This window comes from Crocodylus siamensis, chromosome 2 (genome assembly GCF_052110815.1).
Source record: "Crocodylus siamensis isolate JL-2025a chromosome 2, ASM5211081v1, whole genome shotgun sequence".
In the NCBI taxonomy this organism is placed as follows: domain Eukaryota; kingdom Metazoa; phylum Chordata; order Crocodylia; family Crocodylidae; genus Crocodylus; species Crocodylus siamensis.
Genome location: NC_143396.1, coordinates 239,860,636 through 239,879,312, shown reverse-complemented (window position 1 = coordinate 239,879,312; position 18,677 = coordinate 239,860,636). Strand labels below are relative to the sequence as shown.

At 41.4% G+C, this 18,677-nt stretch overlaps 1 protein-coding gene across 2 annotated transcripts in view; it reads right to left on the bottom strand.

The window, feature by feature from the left end:
- DPH6 (diphthamine biosynthesis 6) overlaps window positions 1–18,677 on the bottom strand; it is a 409,504-nt gene that overhangs the window by 29,450 nt on the left and 361,377 nt on the right. Inside the window, exon 15 of one of the 2 annotated variants that reach the window (XM_090033519.1) lies at window positions 12,765–12,896. The exons of the other annotated variant lie outside the window; for it this stretch is intronic. Coding sequence (XP_089889645.1) covers window positions 12,853–12,896 — 44 coding nt within the window. The 3' untranslated portion in view covers window positions 12,765–12,852. Of the gene's footprint in view, window positions 1–12,764; window positions 12,897–18,677 lie in introns of those variants that run through there. 2 annotated transcript variants of the gene reach the window in all.

Here is an 18,677-nt window from a genome sequence, read left to right as displayed (position 1 = left end):
CAGACTATGAAATTACCATCAATGTCCACCAGCATCCACATTCCAAAGACAGTCATCTGCTCGATCAGTTGAATAATGTTTGATAATTAAGTATAAAATGTCATGTCACATTCATTTCTCTATTCCAACCTGAAATTCATTGCTCAAAATATCACTTTGAATAGAATGATACAAACTCTTAGTCTAATTTTGCAATCCTTTACTCATATAATCCCAATAGGTTTGGTAGAGTTGCTCATGCTAGAAAGAAATCATTTGTGGAAAGGTGGGGAGATCAGGTCATAAATGCTTATAAGTAATAAGCAAGGAAATGTCATTTTAATTTTTGAATCACAAAATACTTAATATTAGGTTCATACAGATAAGTCAAGGTTACAAAGTGTCTAAGGAATATGTTAGGTCTCAAATGGAAACATTTAAAAGTCATCTGTTACTATAGCCTCTTTCCTATAAAGCAGACACTGAAATCAATATGCTGCTCTGGTTCAGTAAATGTGTCTCTTAACAAGTTAATAAAACAGTGATCCTCACGTAGTCTTTCCATCAAACTTCAGGGAAAAATGAGAATATTAAATGCACTAGGATAGGGAAGATCTGCTCCATTTGCTCTGCAATGATAATCTTTTACAAAAGAGGATTTTTATTATTAATTCTTTGCCTTCTGGGGATATTATAATTTCCTAGAATGTAGAAATGCCTTAAGCACAGCAATTTGCTGAGCTAGACTGAATTTCAAAATGTTTCAAATGAGCTGATAAACAACTGCATAATTAGCCATTATTAGATCAAGACTGTATATTACAGATATCCAAGTTAACCAGCCAATGGATAAGCAAATTGCAGATATTGTTTTAAAAACTGAGAGTTGGTGTTATATTTTGACATGCATCAACAACTTTTCTTTTAAAGAATTAAAAACAACACTGCTTATTTTTTTTTTTAGAAATGCAGATTATTCTATCAACTAAATCCTTGGGGTCTTAATCATTAAACACATACTTCTCTGTATGAAAAATGAGGAGTTTAAAGGCTGAATATAACTCAGGCACTAAAATGATTAGATTGAAAGATTTTTTTTTCCAATTTAGCAGCTACAAATCCAGTGCATGCACATTATACTCAAGGCCCAATGTACTACTTAGAAAACTGGAAGTAACTCAGCTGCAAGGCTCTTGGATTCTGCTGCACTTTGCTGAAGCAACTTCATTTACTTTACAAAATGGAGGTCCTGACTATGGGAAGGAATAATGCAAATGGTAAAGTGTAAAATACATGCATTTTACATTATGCCCCCATTTTTAACATTCTGGGATTCTCTGATACCACCACACATATTCATCAAGTACACAGTCAGGATGGAGTTGGGATTTTGGTAGCTACCTAGGGAACATTTCATTACACTTGTCTGTGTGCAAATTAAGCACACTATTTGGATATTTCTGATACAAAAATCAGTTTCAAGCAATCAATAATGTCGATGTGTCCCTGCCAACTTTAGGTTTCAGAGTTAACAGCCCACCGAAAGAAGTAGAAATGGTTTGCACCACCGACAGCTACTGGCTGTTATGCCAATCTCAGTTCTATCAGTGCAAATCTGGATGATTATAAATCACTGGTTAACAGTCACGTTGCATATTCTACATTATCTTCCTAAAGCTTAGAAATATTATTTTAAAATAATGGAAGTTCACATTCTGAAGCACAATTTGGCAGCAAAATGATGGATATCACTTCAAATTGTGTGTCTAAGTAATTATGGATTACATAGTCCTGTTTATCCTAGAAATATAGGATCAGATGGTAATCAGGTCATATAATCTGACATTAACCATGTAATATAATATTAACTAATCAACTAACCCATTCGACTTTAAATTCTTTTGTGAATGAAATGAAGGCACTCTTATCCTCAACTTTGTAAACATAATGGGAGTTCTGAGGTGGGAATACATACTCAATATTCATTAGAGACGATCAAGCCACAGATGCATCTCTTCTTACGGCAGATCTATTTAAGCATAGCTAACATGCAACTAAATTTAGATCTGCGTCTAGTAAACTTCTCTTTACCACTCCTACTTCTCAAGGGGTTTCAATTTAAGAATTTGCTGTGGGCAGGAATTTTCCACAGTGTTTTCAGTCTGAGAGAAGTTTAAAAGGAAATGGATTGGCTGTTAAAAATGTTCTAATGGTCAAAAAAGTGACTACATAAAAATAGCAACTTCTTACTCAACAGATCAACAGACTGCATTTCTTGTTCTCTCTGCTTATTTTGAGAGCACGCTGAAATCCTGAATGAAAGATTGGTCCTTAAACTTGTCAGTGTTGCTGGACTAAATATTGCTCATCTTGGACCTCAGGCCAAGCTTAATTTTAAACGGTAAAAAAAAAAGGAAACATTCCTCTGACAGCTCAATTTTTTAAAAAGAAGCTATTTAAAGCTGCCCAGGGATGTGGATATTAGTAACAGTCCTGGAAGAGTCATGTTAAGAGTCAGAATTTAGATGAGGCACTCAAAGTGGTGCACAAGAGAGGTAATTTATCACACACACCAATATATAGTATTACCTATGCATGTATACATGTACATATACTTTAGAGATCAAAATGGTTTTCCTCTTTTTAGTACCTCAAAATCAATTCAGTTAAGACATAGTATACGGAGATGTATTCTGTCTCACTGAGGACATCTACACGTCCCCCCACAGTACAGTTGTTGCTGTGCTGTCTTTAGTACTTCCTAAAGCAAGTACGATGTGTGCCGAAAGTACTAAAGCACATTGCTACAGTAATGTAGTGTCCTGTATAGACGTATCCACTCAGTTCTTAACTAAGGATCAGAGTTTCCCTCAGCAGGCAGTTTTCACTTGCCTTCATGAAAGTGGGAAAAGCTGCCTTGGATCTAGGAAATGTAATGTATTTGCACTCCCCTAATGTGTATTCGTTTTGTAAGCTAATATAAATTTTACCAGGATCACAAGTAGGCAGATGAGCAGCTATTCTGAGCATAGCTGCTTACTGTAGGCATTTGCACTTTATGTGACAAGAAAGCATGAAGTTAAGAGCTGCCTGTTTGGTTATGACAAGTGGTTACCCCAGGACAGAAGAGGACATACAACCCCCATTCTATGTAAATTACACTGGTGTATTTCTACTACACATTCTTCCTAGGTAACTTTACACTGGATCTACACTTACACCATTGTTGGGGGATATAGGGGTTTATGTATAAGAATTAATTACACCTGTCATACAGGGTCCCCAAGGATGGCCGTGATGCCCCTAGGGTTCCATGACCATGTCAATTCTGCTTTGCAGGTACCTTCGTTTCTCATCTGTCACATCTCGTTGGTATAAATAATAAATAGGAAGGCTGCCCACAAGTTTCTGTGCAGAGGTTCTGCTGGACCACACTAAACCCTGTGGGTTCTTGGACCCCTTGCTGGGTCCCACTCTAAGTTTGTGCCTCATGGAACACCCCAAGCCTTACGGGCTAGATGCTCCAAAACCTTCCCTTTACCACACCCCCGGCCTCGCAGGTGGTATATAAATAATGTCTCCATAATATAGTCTTGGCCTAACTCAGTCTCCTGGGTCACTAGGCTCTGCGGCCCCTATCGCTGTGCCTTCTCCGGTGCGGGGCTCTCTGCAGCCCTGTCACTGTGCCTTCTCTGGCACTGGGGAGCTACACAGTACTGTGCCCCATGAATGTCTCATGCTCCCTGAGGTTGGGGGGCATGGTGACCACCCACAAGTGGCAGCAGTGGCGGGGACGTGGTGGCAGTGAGTGGAGACCACCCACAGGCTGGCGCACTGATGTCAGCGGCAAGGGCTGGCTGAGCGGGGACTGCCTCCAGGCAGCTGCAATAATGTGGGCGGTGATGGGGTGGCAAGTGGTAACCATCAGAGGCGGCCAGTCTCAGAGGGTGCACCACCAATCTCAGGGGATGCATGTATACCTGCATGTATCTCCTACGCATCGTCTATGCTGTGCCACAATGAGGCCTCCTCCTCCCCTATTAGCCTCATCCCATTCCATTAGTGCAAATAACATAAATATAAGTACCTGGGCTATAACATAATAATGATGAAGGCCTCCCTCTGTCTCTTTAAGAAGACAAACTTCTCCCCAAGTATTGACTGCCTCCTAGCTCTGGGTAACTTATGAGCTCTTGGTGCCTGATTAGTCTTACAAGCAGATCAGGCAACCAAACATCTCTGAGTAGTTCTTTCCTGCAAGAGTTCCTTCCCCTGGTGGCTGCCAGATGTGAGAGAGAGAAGGAGCCACCATGCTCCAAAGCACACGGGCTAAACAAAGGCTCAGCGACCCCTGGTCTCCAACCCCAAGGAGCCAGGCAGAAATCTCCCTTACCCAGGTGTTTCAGGAGGGGATGGGCAGAGAACTCCCATGCCGATATAAAGAAGAGCTTGGGACAGGACAGCTGGAGGAGTGCAGAACTGGAAAGAGGAGGAGAAGGAGGAGTGAGCTGACACACACTGCAGGGAACTCTGAAAGGAGACTCTTGCAGAGAGTAAGCCCCACAGTGGGGACTTAGAGGCAAGACTACTGACCCTGTGGGGCACAGAACTGTTTGTTTATGCGCCGGGAGCTGACGGAGCCCAGTAGAGAGAATGATACTGTAATAACCCTAACAGAGGGGCACTAAAGACTTTCGCGGTACCATAATGCATGTAAAAGTGGCACAAGCCAATACGATGGTGTCATAGATGGGCTTAAGGTGCTAAAAGGAATTGTGGCGACCTCCATAAGAGGCTCTGAGAGAGAGAGAGAGCCACCAAAGTGGGACTGATCACACGAAGGTCAATTCTGGTTTGGGATCTTGGCTGCAAACAGCAGGGACAATAACATAGGCCAGGACAGCCTTCTTTGTTTTCTTGAGTTTTTTTTGTCTTTTGTTGTTTGTTTTGACTGGAACCGAGGACACGTGGCAGGACCAACTGGCTGGTCAGAATCCCAGTGGATCAGGTGAGGGTGTAGGGGTGGTGGAGCCCTCAGGAATGTAGGACCACACAGGACGATGGTGAGACTACTAATTGGACTACATGTACAGATAATGAACCAACTCCGTTAACATCAAGTCATGGCAGGAGAAACGTGGGCATGTAGATCATCAATTAGAATCAATAACATCCTAGTCAAGTGGCAGGCGATATCCTACAGGTTTGCAAGTGACTGCAATACTTGACACCAGAGAACTAAATCCTGCCAGCCACAGTCCTGGGGCTTATATACACCCAGGGCCCTGCCTTCTTCTGGTCACCTGACCAGTTATAGGTGGCAGCTAATTCACTGATTAGCCTGCTGCCAAGGCAACCTGCAGGTGTGGAGCTCTGCCTAGCTCCCTGGGCTCTCTAGCTAAACTACTTCTGCCCTTAAAGCAGTGGCATACTGATGTAAACATGATATCCTTTGTTACTTTGACACTTCTGTCTCAATATCTTGGAATCCTGGGGAAAATCCCCTTTGGGGCCCTGTAATATTTGGGAAGTCAGAATTAGCTACTGAGGGAAGGAACAAGGATTTTTATTTTATTTTATTTTTTGCAGCATGTTCTCCTGTATATAGACCCATATAAAAAGCCTTTGTAGACAGACCCACAATGTTTATTTGGGAAGGGTAACTCTTGAAAGGTTCCCTTTGGGAATCTACTGAGTCATCGCAGGTGGTCCTAAGCTATATCAGCATGAACTCCGCGAGTCATAAAGTAAGTGGAGAGGAGGTGGAACTGTGCATTGGAGTAGCCATCTAAGCAGATAGATTCCTACTCTGTGAATCTAGGAACCTTATGGATTACTAGGACCTGTGAGATTTAGAGGTCTTGTTCCTTTCAAACTTAGTGCCCTATACAAGCCCATTATCCCATTAGGAAAATGTTATATGATGTACTTAGCTTTCCTGTCATAGTCCTAGCTATACTAGAAATACAAAACTTTCTTAAGTAAGGCTGCAAGCTGTGAAGAACATGGGTTTTGTGTCTCTTTCTGCAGATAAAGTGCCTAGTGCAATGTTGGCACATTGCCATTTATGTAATCTAGTTAAGGTATTTGTCTTGCACCTATTATTGTGGCATTCAATGGATGCACACAATTAAGGAGCATAAGAGCACAGAACAAATCATGAGCCAAATGCAAAGTATACTGGAACTTTTGTAAAAAAAAAAATAAAACAAATATATACTTTGAATATCATCATTACCTAGTGCCTGCAATGGTTAAAATCACTGTGTTGAATACTGTTACAGTATACTAACTGAGGCATACTATTCCAGTTTTAATAATGCCATCTGGCAGTCAATTAGTCCCTAATACAGTTTTATTCTTTGTGGAATTTTGAAGGAAGTAAAATGTAAAACAGCCAAAATAGTTAATTGGTCTATTGGGGGTGGGAGAGGGGGGAGGGGAGAATTACATGGCTAAACTATTTAACTTTCAAAACATGGCTATGGCAAAGAAATAGTAGTATCTTCCATAAAGCTCCTACCAGCGTGGACTTAAATATGTATCCCTTTATATATGAAATGCAAAAGCTAACATTAATGTAATTCTGAACCTGAAAAAGCAAGCACTCAAAATTCAGGAAATTCTAAAAGTTAAAGGTTGTTCCCTGAAGATTAAATTTGGTTGCAATGAACATTCTGCATATTTTATGGTATACATTATGAGCAAGTTATAATACATTTAACAAAGAAAAATGAAGAAGAAAATGCTACACATACTGCAGGCCAAATGTTGTCCTTAGTTACCCTGATGAAATGTAGGCGAGATAATTAGTCATACATGGGCAGGATGGTTGAATCAACATCTTTGTAGAAACAACTTCAATTGCTAGAATTTGCTGCCCTTTGATTCTTTTATTTTTAAACTCTGCAGCAGTGTGGGGGCTATTTAATTTACCTGTTTTAAAAAAGGAAAGAAATGAAAAAAGAAAACTGAAATACACTACTTATCAGTCAAGGGTATGTACTTGGCTGGTTTTATCTGAGCAGCTATCTGATTTAGACAAACATTAGTTGGTAGTACTTTAGCTAAAGTAATTTAGTAAATTCTCTCCCAGTTTTAAGTAAATGACAAAACTCCTACAGGGTCAGTATTTCACTCAAGAACATTCAATAATGTTCCCTTTTGCACTCAAACACAACAAGTAAATCCCACAGACAAAATTAATTTGATACCAAAGGAATGTGACTTAAATGAACATTATATGATTCAGCTCTTAGTCCTTGCTTAACTGACTCATGTTCTGTATTTGTGCAATATGTCATTTTAAGAAGTAAGTCACTTTTCCCAATTATGGCCCACGGTAGTTTCTTCCTTGTTTGAAAAGAGGAACACACTGATTAATATTTTTGCTACTTCTTTACAACTTGACCCACTCTTCATATAGGCAAAACTCAAGCCAAAGTCAAGAGGACATATGCTTTACTGTGTTTAAAGCTGTGCAAATATAATGAGATGGGCAAAGGTGGTTTTTCAGCCATGGTTATGTCCTCTGCCCAATCCTGACACAATAAAGCTATCAATTTAGTCTCTGGGCTAAAGTGCGGCAGCCTTCAGATCCAGGCTGGATGCAAACATCCACCAAAAGTCAACCTGTTATTTCAGCAGTAGCAAAATGAGCAGAGTAGGCGCCTGGAGGGAGAGTGGGGCGTATACATGGTCCTGAGAGTGGGAGGACAGTGTGTGTGGGATCCAAGAGTGGGAAAGCACATGGGTTCTGTGAGTGGGGTGGGACCAGGGGGTAGCAGCTTTGCTCAAGCTGGACTCAAAAAGTTGTTCAGCTACACGTTAAAGTGCTGGTCAAGGAACCCTTCACAATGATATTTCTAAATGTTCCTTATATTTGGAAGAGACTCAAGCAAACATCTGAATGGTAATCTTATTTATTTTCATTGCCTGGAAAGTAAAAGTTTAAAAATACATCCCAATTTCATGCTTAAAATGGAATATAACCTTATTCAAAAATCTGCAATCTCTCCTATTTCTGGCCCTTTATTTTATGGTATCTGCACTTCGACTAACACCATTTCCCTGTCATTTATGTGTGTGTGGCATGATAGCTTAAAATATTACGCGTATGGGGTGTTATTACCATAAAATATCCTTACATCCTGATCTAATGCTTTATTTATCTCATCTTAAAAGATCTCTGGAAACCTTTATATCATTAATGGACAAGTTTCATTTCACTGATACATCCATTAGCTGCCATGGATGATTCTGATCTGATTAAAGGATAACAATTTAGGACATCTAATTCGCATATTAAAGACTAAAGACTGTACATTGTTAAAGACCTTACATATCTGTGCACATTATCCCATGACAGAAGACTATAAATGAGACCTTAAATAGTGGATGGACCTTCCCTTGTCTAAACAAAGGAGAATGAGTGCTATAAAAATGAAAGTACTGCTTTATTTATTTTCTCACGTCTGTCTAGCCGTGGTTCCTAATTTACTGTGAAATAAGAAAAATTATGGATTTTCCCTGCAAACCCAAAGTTTTTATTTAAAAAATAGTGTTTTGGATCCCAAATTATGCAACAATGTTACCTGGAATATTTTTAAAATTATTTTCTTGTCCTACTTAGCTAGTAAGTTCCAGGTTCAAGGAGCTCCAGTTCTCCAGCCATAGCTTATAATAAAACCATTGTCTAAAAAAGTGTAGGCACAGGTTTTTGACATAGATAGGGTGCTGTCAGTTGTAGAGTATAAAATATTGGAATAAGGATCCAGTATAAGCAGAAAATAAGCTTTTAGAAAAGGGAATGAGGAGCAGAAATTATCCACCCAGATACCAAAGAAAAGCTGCTCAGTAAGCCATAAACAACAGAACTGTGGAAGGGCATTGGCTTATGCCAACAGTGTGTTGCCTTTGCTTTTACATGCACATTTCCCTTGGTACATATCCTCCCCAGCACAGATTAGTCATGCTCCGGGATGTCATATGGAGGGTGATGAGCAGAATGGGAACACATGCTGCTGATCTTGCAGGGTATGTGTGCACTGATTTGGGGGATATATGCATATTAGGTGGAATCTTGAACTCAGGATTTGGTCGGTAAGTAAAGGAGAAACTTCTGCTGCCTTAGTCATGTTTTTCAGTCCTGGCCTAAAGGGTTATGCTTGTAAAACTGATCCTATTTTTAATGAACATATAAATGACCATATTTTACAAATATTGTGTGTTTAGGAATATCAGTTCAGCACTTCTAAAGGATATACATTCTCCTCTTACAGGTTTTTTTTTAATAGTTTAAATATTTTAATTTTAGGATAAAGGTTGTAGTTTTCTCAGAGTGCCCAAGTGGGAAGCTGGTAATTGCTTGCTTTGCTGTTCAACTTTCATGTTTCTTTTTAATGTTTAAAATGTAACTTTATAAAGTCATGATGGGCTGGGGTTTTTTTTGTCTCCCACCACCCACTGTGATACACAGTTGGGCTAAGTTTATATTTGATCTGTAGATAAAAGTTACACAAAGAGAGCAGTTTTCCAAGCAATGCCAAGGAACAGGACTGAAGGCCTCTATAAGGAACCATTTTTGAGGTCGACTGGTTTGCAGAGTAGCTATACTATCCTACAACAATTTTTCAATTACTTGTAAAATTTTAAAAGTGACCTCCATTGTACCTTTTAGATTTTCTAGTATAAGAATAGCTATTTTAATTCAGGGAGATAATATTTTCCAAAGATATACTGTATTTACATATATAGGTTGCTAAAATATTTAATTATGTTATGTCTTTATTATGTAGTTATGTCGTAAGGGGAGCGCCAATTTAATATGGGTTTGACAATGAGAAATGAGACATATGTCTGCAATACCTTCATACTACTACCTACTGGTAATGCCTAAATAATCTACTGCAATTTTGTGTTATTGTCCCGGGAGTCAAAATAACGAGCGGCACTTACCGGCAGCTCGGGCGGGATGCGCATGGGACAGAAGGAGGAACACTCGCGGCTTGTTAGTTGCCTTTTTGAGAAATTACGGCCAGCCGGTGACGTCAGTGTTGGACACCAGCGGGCAGAAATAAAAATGGCGGCTGCTGCTGAGGAGGCAGCAGATAGCCAAGGAATGAAGCCACAGCTGATGCCGGCAGCAGGGAAGACCCCACTCACTGGACCCAGGGAGCCTGGCTAGCGGGAGCGGACGCAGGCAGTGGAGAGTGGTGTACCCCGATGAAAGCCCATGCAGAACAACAAGGGAGCGACAGGTTTGCTGGCCAGAGGCGGAGCTGAAGTGGCACCTGGAAGCAGAGCAGAACCCAGGTGGGAGTGCCGGGATGACGGGACGTGGAGAAAGGCACAACAGGGGACGAAGACCCCGGGAGAGCCGTAAAGGGGTTTGTGGTCAGAGCGGGTATCGCTACCGGATTCCATCGGATTGAGGAAAAGACAGGAGTAGATCTGGGAAGCGACGGGCCAAGAGGAAAACATCCCCTCCCTGTTAGGCTCCGGAGAAAAGGATAGTAAGGGGCAGGAGATAGCTTACTGGTCGGTTTTGGTTAACAGTTTATTTTTGTTACCCCGGGTGAAGGGGCATAGGAGATAGGGAGGAGTGTCCAAGAGCCAGGGCTGTGGAGAAGCCTTGGTAGGGCTCCCCCTCTTGTGGTTGTATGTAACCTTGAAGGAAGGGACAGAGGTGTGAAGGCCTGTGGGGTAGGCCCACATGTGCAAGCAGGGCCTTAAGCCGTTGGTATCTAAACGCAACAGCGGAGAGGGTGACCCCACGAGTAGAGGCCACGGATAATGGCTGGGCGGCACACTGAAGGAGGTGTGAGGCTGGGATGAAGGGGTGGCAGAGCCCCTTGAACGACTGCTGGGCAAAACCTGGGCCACCAAGTATCCTGTCAACTGACCCCACCTATTGAGGAACACCAAGTCGTGGCAGGCAAGAACGGGGTTGGCGACACGGGAAGAAGAGAACTACTCCGGCAACGACACGAACCCGGGAGGTTCTTGATATCCACCAGTAGAACAAAGGCTGCTTGAGAGCGGTTATTCGAAGCCCGGCAGTCAGTTATTAATCATATTTTCAGTGCAGTCTATTTATATGATTCCATTCTGGAACATATATATTCTATGTATTGGATGCTGACTTGAGACGCACAACTCTGAATTGCTGTATTACTTGTGAAATTAGCCAGTGTGAGGTGTCATGTATGAAAAGGCTGGCACAGGTCTGCAGAATCTCTAAAACGGGGCAGGCAATTATTTCGGCTGGAGGGCAGCCTAACGAGTTTTGATGAACTGTTGTGGGCCACAAGGGTAGCTCCTCCCCTCGATGGGTGACCTGCCCCTCATCGTCATCTTGGGACCAGAAGCCCCACCTCTAACTCCTGATCTCATCCCAGAGGCAAGTGGCTCAGGTGGACTGCAAGTGAGCTTTGCACATTGGAGCTAGGCAGAACCCATGCCCAGGCTCCATGCTCCTGCGGCCCCACCCTGGGTCCCCGCCAATCCCATAGCACTGGTGTGGGCCTCATGCTCCTGCCCAATGCTGCTACTTGCCCCACTGCTTCTCTATGTTGCACCCACAAGCCTGCTTGCCACTGCTGCCACTGCTTCCCAGCCACTGACAACACTCCCACCCTCCTGCCTACAGCCACTGCTCTCCCCACCCATTTGCCCACTGCTGCTTCCCATCTCCCACTCTCTAGAGGGGCTCTGCAGGCTGGATAGAATGGCCTGGCAGGCTGGATCTGGCCCATGGGCCGTAGTCTGCCTGCCCTGCTCTAAAATGTTTCTCTGCTCCAGACTTCATCTGCATCACAGTCATTAAGTAATACGTAATAATCACCTTTCTCATATTAAGGCTTAGTTTTTTTATTCATATTTACTGGAGAGTGTTTTAGGTGCCATATCACAGGCCAGCATCTGGTTCTTGAGAATCGTATCACTCATATTATGGAAGCCAAGATGCTTTATTTTTAAAAACATTTTAACATAACTGCACAAAACATTTCCAACAGCAGAAGTGAATTAAAAATAAAAAAGATGGCGATCCATATTGCTAACGGAGGTTAACTGTGTATCCAGTCTAGCTTGTGCATCACCACACATAACTGTACAAAAATGAAGCAAAGAGTTTATCAGTTTCCCAGGACAAGAAGGTTCTAATGGTTCTAAAATTTACTGTTGCTATTTTAACTTTGATTGCATCTTGTATTTTTAAAGCTCGGATGTTGTGAGAAATGCTATGGAGTGGCACAGACTTAATTCATTACTATCTGTAAAATGCTTTAAGATTTTCATATGAGAAGTAAAGTACTGGCATTTCTGAGAAGCTGAAAACTATGGAAAAATTACTGTGATTACTGCTTCATTTTCAATCATTCTAATTCCTATTTTTCCTTATTTCATGTTTTGGGATTTCTGTTCTTTCACATACTTCACCCACCATAGACCCTAAACAAAGCAAGCTCCATTATCAGTTATAGTAACCTGTATTGTTTCTGGCAGCCAGTAAGAATCAGTTTAATTAAGTAAAGTACTAGCCAGAATTCCCTGAAAATGATGAGTGGCTGAAGGGGGAGTATGGCCTCAGGAAAATAATTCATTCAAAAAACCAATTGCTTTCACAAGTGACTTTATGTATTACATTATCAATATATTGTGTGAGAGACTTTTTTGGGGCTGGCACTGCAATCCATGGATGCTGCTACTTAAAGTAGCTATATCTTCAATGAACATTAAGGAAAATAGAAATGATGTGACAGAATGTTTTTAAGATGTTCACTACTCTGAGGACATTTGATTGCTGTTTGATACAAATTATTTCATTTGGTCATTCATTTTCTTCCCTGTCTTCCATGTTCCAGTGACTTCTCATCTCCCAATACCACAGGCTATTAATTGGGAGAGGAAAAAGCCTAGGGAAATGAAACAGGTAAAAATCAGACTAGAGAAAGTTAATGGTCAGATCTACTTTCACAAGCCTTACTGTTCCAGGCTCTGTATCTTTGTCAGCCAAACTTTAAAATACAAGTTCACATACTCTCTGTTAGTATCACAGGATTGACCCAGTTGTTGTATGGCTTCTCAGCAGATAATGAGTTCTTCAAGAACAGGTCAGTATTGACAGCATTTACTAACCATATAAGCCAATTATAATTTAAACACAGAATAATATGTAGTTCAGAAAAAAAAAAGGGAGAAAGAAAAATCCAGACCTCCCTGCTGAAACCCTCCCACAGCTGAAATTCACTTATATGTGAATCATATTTCAATAGCTGCTCTTTTCTCTCCATTAGTTACTTTCTGTATCTACGGCATGCACTAATGTAAGTTTCAAAGGATTTCAGTCTTAATCAATTATGAGTATTGTTATCAGCTATGATGAAATATCTGTTCACTCAGAATACAAAATACTTTGCAAAGGAACTAAGCAAAAACCAATTATAACCTGAACATGATTAGTGAGGCTAATGATAAAAAATAAAGACTAACTCATTAAGGATAGTCAGTCCATCACTTTTTTCCTGCAAAAGAACAGAATTTATACTTACTTAGAAGTGATGTTAAATGCTGGTTAATAGCTATCTGCCCACAGTGAATTATACAACAGTCTTTTTATAAGTTTAGACTACATAAAAACCTAAAATAAAAAATATTTTTAAAAATGATTGTAAAAATGGCACTAATTTAACTGAACAGGCCATCTCCTTGGATAAAATCCTAACTTTGTGGAAGTCAAAGGAAATTTTGTTATAGACGTCAATGAACCCACTAGTTTAGAGTGATTTTTGGTGATCACTGCTCTTCTTTGTACCCTGGCTTCCCGATCTATAAAATGGGAATAATGCTGCTGCTCTTTTTGCTAAAGCACTTGAGATCTACTTATGAAAAGAGACAATATAAATGTGAGATAGTATTTTATTATTTTCTATCACCAACAAATTAACCTGATGCATCTGCAACCCAATGGAAGGCAATAGGCTGCACAGAGCAAATGGTAAATAAGCATTTCATATTATGAGTGATCTTATATAGAAAAAAAAGACTCCAGTCTGATGCTGGGTTTGCCATGTTGGTAGTTATTAAAAAGATACTGACTTGTAAATGGAGGACCATTTCTTACATAAATTACTGAGATAAAACAAAGAATTCCACAATGCCATTTAATACAGTTAGTACAACAGAGGCACAATGGGTGCATCTACACATGTGCTTTAGTGCTGAGTAGACTAATTAGATCCGCAGTAAAACATCATTTTCAACACATGCATCAGTATTAAGGTGCAGTAAATTAACTCCACCGTGAGAGTTGGGGAGACAGTCGGGGACAATACTATCTTATAGTGGAGAAATTAACTGCAATGAAACATATGTGGATGGTGACCGGGGGTCAGTACTGTGGCAAGAAAGTTTGGAGTCAGGGGTAAACCCGCAGCAGCATCCCACTCTTACCCTGTACAGGTCCAGGGGACACACACTCCCCATGCTTGCCCAGGGGTGCATGCAGCGGTGGGAGATGCCCTCCCCCTGTTCCTATGCCACCCCAAATGAGCTGCTCACAGCTCTGTCCCACACCCCACTTCAGCAACCGGGGTGGTTGCCCTACTCGTGCCTTCCCTCTTGCTAGGGTATGCTGGGGTGTATACTGTGTCCACTCAGCTCAAACAGCACAGAACAAAACTGCTACCTGACACCTAGCCGCATGGCTCTGCACTTTCAGCATCTTTGTGCCCCAGCCAACCCTTCTGCCACCCAGCAGAGCCATCTGGAGCCTGGGGCTGATCCCCCACAAACCTGCTGCCAGCCTGGGCCTGCTCTGCCCTGGCTTAAACTGCTGCTGTCCTGGATGCATATGTAGATGCTACTCCCAGGAGCAGTGTACTCCAGCTCAACAGCTCTGGAATTAATCTCTTTGCATTCACTGTATGTGTAGATGCACCCAGGTGCATCTATGTGAGCTGCACATTCTAACACTTCTCTATAGATTACATGTGCTGTCAGAAATATAACTTATGCTGCATCTTGTGACTTTTCAATCAGATTTAAATGGGGGAGCTCACAGCAGGAATAGAAAGTTAGTTTTTGGTCACTATCAGTTTACACTCTCTCCCAGCAGTTACAAATTGCTTGGTCCACAATTCACAAGTGCCTGATAAATTACCTATACTCCACTCTGGCCTTAATCTTGTACAGCAATTTGTGTGAAAGGACCCTTATGGCCAAGGTAAGTGCCAAGAACTTCAGAAGGGTGTAACAGATATACTGTTAAGGAATCATATATATTTTTAATCATTTTTAGATAAATAGTATTCTTTCTCTCTCCATTACTTGACTTTTTATCTGACTGAGTGTGATGGTAGAGACTGTACACAGCGGCTAGAATCCAGGGAACCCTGGCTAACCTTGAACCTAGAGGGCAGGGACAGCCAGGACTGAAGCAATGTGTAGCACTGCCATGCTGCTTTATAAGCTCATTCTCAATCAACCTAGCATTGCCCGGCTGATGATGTCAGCCACAGGCACTGCTGTGGGGAGTTTAAAAGGCACTAATAACACTGAAGAAAGAGAGCTGGTAGCTGCCACCAGGCCAATGTAGACCAGGGTAGAAGGTGCCACAGGACACTGAGGAAGTGGGGCACTTGGGGCACAGGGGCCCTGTTGGAATGGAGCAAGAAAGCCCCAGCAGGCTGAGGCAGGGAGTCCAGCTCCAGCCCTGCTCAGGGGCTATCTTCCAAAGGAGGGGAAATAAAGAATAAAAATCTAAAAGGGGTTGCTGATCCCCTTTATAGATAGTTTCTCTGTAGTGCAGGTTTTCTTCTTTATTTTCTTTGATTATGGTTCTGAGAGGCTCATTGGGCCACTGTCTTTGTGGTCCCTTTAGTAAGGACAGCTTTGGGTGTAGCAGCCAGAGACCAAGGAAAAGGTGAGTGAGTGGCCTTGTAAACTTCACCAAACTTCATCAAAATCTTGGGGCAACCCACTGAAGCATCAGAAGACTGGATGTAGGTTGATGACCACCGAGTGGGTCCAAAAAGGCCAAAGCTGCTGTAATGGATTATAAAGCATCAACACTTACAGCTGGCGTTTTGGATGGGGTGTAGGGGAGGCATTGCCCCAAGGTCAGCTGGACTCAAACCATGAGTACCCCTACTGGGGACACATTTATCTACACCACTGAACCTCTCCTTAAAGATTCTGATAACATCAAGATGTGGCAGGCGAGTTGGGGGGGGACAAGGTCCTGCTTCGTGTACTCCCGAGATTGGTTATCGATTGAGCGGTGTCATGACACTGAGCTAACAGATAAAATCTGTGATTCATAAAGAAATCAAGCAACAATTACCATCAAACAGTTTTAAGTACCATGGTATCAAGTTCCAGGTCACCACTATGAAATGCAGCTGGAGAGTTGACCAAGAAAATAATTTTGAATGGCAAATCAGACTATCTCTAACATCCTTGAAATTGTGTAGGTGATTAGTGAAGCACATGCAATTCATTTTAAATTTTGAGAACAGTTAGACTTTATTTACGGCTACCATTCAAATCTGGTTGAAACACTATTTTTTAAGTGAACTGATAAGGAATTGTCAGTTTACACCTACATGATAGCTCAGAGTTGTAGAAGAACAGGTTAGAGATTTTTTGAGAAGGTAGATTCTTTCAAGTTAGCAGGGCTGATGGGATACACTCTGGGGTACTGAAGGAATTGGCTAAGATAATTTCAGAGCCACTGTCTATCCTCTTGAGAACTCAAGGAGGTCTAGAGAGGTCCCAGATGACTGGAAAAGAACAAGTATAGTGCCCATCTTTAAGAAAGGGAAGAAGATGGATCCAGGCAATTAGAATTCAGTCAACCTGACCTTGATACCTGGAAAAATTGTGAAGCAGGCCCCCCAGGAATCTATTACTGAAGCAACTAGAGGAGAATAAGGTGGGGAACAGCCAGCATGAATTCATCAAGAGCAAGTCATGCCTGATAAACTTGATATCCTTCTATGATAAGGTAACATGCTCTGTGAACAAGGGGAGAGCAGTAGATGTGATGCACCTTGACTTTAGTAAGGCTTTTGACACTGTCTCCCATGACATTCTCATTAATAAGCTAAGGAAATACAAACTAAATGAAAGTACTGTAAGGTAACTACATAACTGGTTCAACCATTATGCTCAACAAATAGCCCTCAATGGCTCAATATCTAGTTGGAAGGAGTTATCAGGTGGGGTTCCCCAGGAGTCTGTCCTGGGTCCGGTATTGTTTTATATCTTAATTAATCATTTGGATGATGGGATTGAGTGCACACCTAACACATGTGCAGAGGACATTAAGTTGGGTGGAGTGGCAGATACCCTGGAGGGTAGGGCTAGAATTTCAGAAGGACCTGGACAGACTGGAAAAATCATCTACAGTCAATCAAATGAGATTCAACAAGAACAAGTGGAAGGTCCTGCACCTGGGATGAAATAAATGCATGCATACATGCATGCAAACTGGAGAATACCTAGCTAGGCTACTGTACTACAGAAAAGAATCTGAGCCTTATAGAGGACCATATGCTGAATATGATCCAAGAGTGTAGTCTTGTTGCAAAACAAACCAACAAAAAACCCCAGCAACGTAGTGGGTTGTATTAACAGGAGTGTTGCTTGCAAGTCTAGGAAAGTTATTATTCTACTCTGTGCAACACTGGGTATACCTCACCTGGAGTACAGCACCCATTGTTCAGGCTGGAAAGCAAGCCTTATGAGGAAAGGCTGAAAGTACTATGATTATTTAGTCTAAAGAAGAGAAGACAGAGGAGGAATGTGATAACAGTCTTCAAATATTTGAAGGGCAATTATAGCAAGGATGAAGATAGACTACTCTGTGGTTGAAGGGGACAGGACTAGGAACAATGGCCTCAAGCTACGGCAGAGAAAATTTAGTTTGGTGATTAGGAGGATTAAGTTTGGTAATAGGTAGTCAAGCACTGGAACAGGGTATCTAGAGAAGTTATGGAATCTCCATCCCTGGAATTCTTAAAAGGCACATTAGAGAGACACTTGACTAGGATGGTCTAGTCAGGAATAATCCTGCCTTGAGCCCCTGTTGGATTAGATGACCTTGCTATTGCAATCTTGCAATAAACATATTGTAAAACACTAACTAGAGTATAGAAGTGGTAGCACATCTGTTCCACTTCTTTCAGCAAAGATCAATGAGACAGAAGGTTTCCAGTTCATTGTCTCAAACATTCCTATACCAAATATAAACAGTTTACAAGTCAAACATATTTTCTCCTCTACCTGTAACCTCTGCAAACTTATCCTGGATCCAGAAGTCAACTGGATTCTCTCCTTTTCACATAACACCAGACTTTATTCCGTTGTAGCATTATTGAAGAAAAGCTGGTTAGTAAAATCTGGTTAGAACAAAGACTGAATAAGCATAGAGCCTAAACTCATTTTCTGTACCTTTCTAAAGCAGGAATGATATATATTATGCAAAGATGTTTGCACTGCTGTTGTCTGTGCTGCACTTAATGTTTGGCAACAAAAAGAACTTGAAATTTGGTAGCCTGTGAACCAGAACTGAGAAAGAAATGAACTTCAAGAGAAGCCTGATCTTAGATCTGAGTCTGCAGCTCTTAAAATAAAACCATCTTTTTGCTTGAAAACTGAACAAACTTCATGTGGAAGCTGTAGAGAGAACTATA